Source organism: Aptenodytes forsteri, unplaced genomic scaffold, assembly GCF_000699145.1.
Source record: "Aptenodytes forsteri isolate BGI_AS27 unplaced genomic scaffold, ASM69914v1 Scaffold92, whole genome shotgun sequence".
Taxonomy (NCBI): domain Eukaryota; kingdom Metazoa; phylum Chordata; class Aves; order Sphenisciformes; family Spheniscidae; genus Aptenodytes; species Aptenodytes forsteri.
The window spans coordinates 1,808,745-1,811,241 of record NW_008794581.1 but is presented as its reverse complement, the minus strand read 5'-3'; the positions used below and the strand labels follow the sequence as shown (position 1 = coordinate 1,811,241).

The 2,497-nt window shown below is 37.1% G+C and overlaps 1 protein-coding gene across 1 annotated transcript in view; it reads left to right on the top strand.

Moving 5' to 3' along the window:
• The window catches only part of PPWD1 (peptidylprolyl isomerase domain and WD repeat containing 1), a 14,169-nt gene that overhangs the window by 8,543 nt on the left and 3,129 nt on the right, over nt 1–2,497 (top strand). The window contains exon 7 of the mRNA XM_009272490.2: nt 372–553. Within this exon, the coding sequence (XP_009270765.1) occupies nt 372–553 (182 nt within the window). The remainder of the gene's footprint in view (nt 1–371; nt 554–2,497) is intronic.

Here is a 2,497-nt window from a genome sequence, read left to right as displayed (position 1 = left end):
AAATTTTTTTTTTTTCCCCTTTTTTTTTTTTTTTTTTTTTTTTTTTTTTTTTTTTTTTTTTAAGAAAAGATCCTGAACTACTGTGGGCTTTCTGTTGAAAAGGGGAGAAAGTTTAAAGATAACAGATTATAAAAAGTTACTTGGATTTGCATGTAGTTGTCCTGGAATTTGTGACTGTGGAAATGCTGGTAACGCACAACACTGAAATGCAAGGATAAACTGTCTATGAATTCTCTGCCTACATTTCAAATCTAGTTGGGTGTTTAGCAGGTTAAATAATCACGTTGACGTCTTGGGTACAGAGCAGTGTGTAAGATAAGGGGAAAAAAGAGAAAGCCAAACAGTTAACCTTCTATTCTTTTGTTCTTCAGTTTACTAAACGTGAACCAGAAGATACAAAGAGTGCAGATTCTGACAGAGATGTATTTAATGAGAAACCTTCTAAAGAAGAGGTCATGGCAGCCACTCAGGCAGAAGGTCCGAAAAGAGTTTCAGACAGTGCCATCATCCACACGAGCATGGGAGATATTCATATCAAGCTCTTTCCCGTTGAGTATGTATTTGGTAGTTTCTCTGTTATTTCATTTTTCCTTCCTTCTGTGCTTTTTCGTGGCAGTATCCAAGACTTAGATTTCAAGCTAGGAATAATTATCTTCTTCCCTGTTTTCTACTGTCCTTGTTTCCTGACAGTTTCTTAATACATCAAGCTAGGAGTATGACTGTTGACAAACAGAAATCAAGTAGGGTAAAAATAGGTCTAAATAACAGTTGGGGGCACAGGGGTTGTGTTTATGATTTTTGCTTTTATTTAATTACTGGTTCAGGGGGTTTATTTCTTTCTTTTGTTTTTTCTCTAAACTGCAGATGTGGATAGGTCATGATGCTCTTCTGTGTAAGCTACATATTCTTGTAAGGCAGTGTTGTTTCATTCTGCCTTGAAAAAGAATGATGATGTTGGCAGCAGCAGTAGATTTGGCAGTAGGTCTGCGTAAGCCAGAGGAATAGTAGTTTGCAACTTCCAAATGTGGCCGTTGTACTACATTCTATGTTATTGCAGCTCCTTCAAGAGCAACACAGAATTTATACCAGCATATAATAGTAGCGCTGTGTATATCCAAAATGAGGCATGTAATTGAAAGAGTTTTATGCACGACAATTGCTAACATTATTGTGTCAGCATCTCTCCTTTGTGATGCTAATATGTGCAAAGATTTTGTTATGAAACAGTAAATTTATATAATATATTGCTGTACATTGAAACTTAAACCATTTAAGTGTAGTCCATGCTTCTCCAAAAAGAAGTTCATGTTTTGTCATAAGCCCAGGTAAGGCAACACAACGTCAATGCTACCCTGTAGGGCAGCTTGTCTTTTAAAGCTCTCTTCACCAACGTCTCCTTGCATCAGGCCTTAGTTTCTGGAATTCATCATTGTAACATAGAGGTTGCAGTAGTGGTAGAGCCCTTGCCAGAGAGTGACAGGCCAAGCTACATTATTTCTTGACTTTTTTTTTTTAATTCTTATGCCAGTGTGTCACTATGTTTGCATACATAGTATTGCTAGGTGCTTCACTGCAATGTTTTGTATGCAATTTTAAGTTAAATACAGTATTACCAGGCTTGGTTATTGTTAGGTTTGTCCTTTCTTGTTCTAGTATTTCCTCCCAGCTGAGCTTTGAATTTAAAATCTCTTTAAGATGAATGTGATTAAAAATTTAAAGAGCATAGAGGATGTGGCTTTGTATGCTCTTTAAATCTTTGGCCATGTGCTCGTGGAATGAAGTTGTGAATGTACTGCTCAGCAGGAACTGGGACTATAATCTTGTCTGTTCCATTAGTGATGCCATTGGCGCTCTGTTTCACAAGATGGTTTAGAGTATCACTAAGCCCAAGCTAATGTTCCTTGTCACAGCTAAAGTAACTCTACAGCTATGAACTCAACTTGGCTATTTTCTCATTTGCTGCGAAAATGTGTGTGACTGCGTAAACCTGTCTATAGATCTACCCTGGCTACTAATCCATTTTATAAAACTAGTGGAAGAGCTATCGCAAAGAATTTTCACTCTGGTAGCAAATCTCAGAAGTAAAAAATCAAGTCACAAAGGTGAAGGGGTTGGTTTTTTTGGTTTTTTCCCTTCTTATTCCATCAACAGTAATATTCCACCTCTTCACCCTGCTTCCAAACAATGTTCGTGAGTAGTTTCAGAGGACTCTGCTGACTGCAAGTTCTATAATATTAAAACATTGTATTTTTAGATTTTCCTTCTTGTATGCAAGACTGGACACGTTACATATAGAGCTTAATAGAATTATAGAGGTAAAAGAGTGAACAACTTTCTGCTTATGGAGCATACACTCCTTAATTGATTTTGTAAATAAACTATAGAAGTAGAAAGCTGGGGAAGGAACATCTAATCAGTGGTGCCTTGAACTAGGCTTTGACGAAATAGATTTGTTTCCTGACTGTCATGGTTTAACCCCAGCTGGCAACTAAGCCCC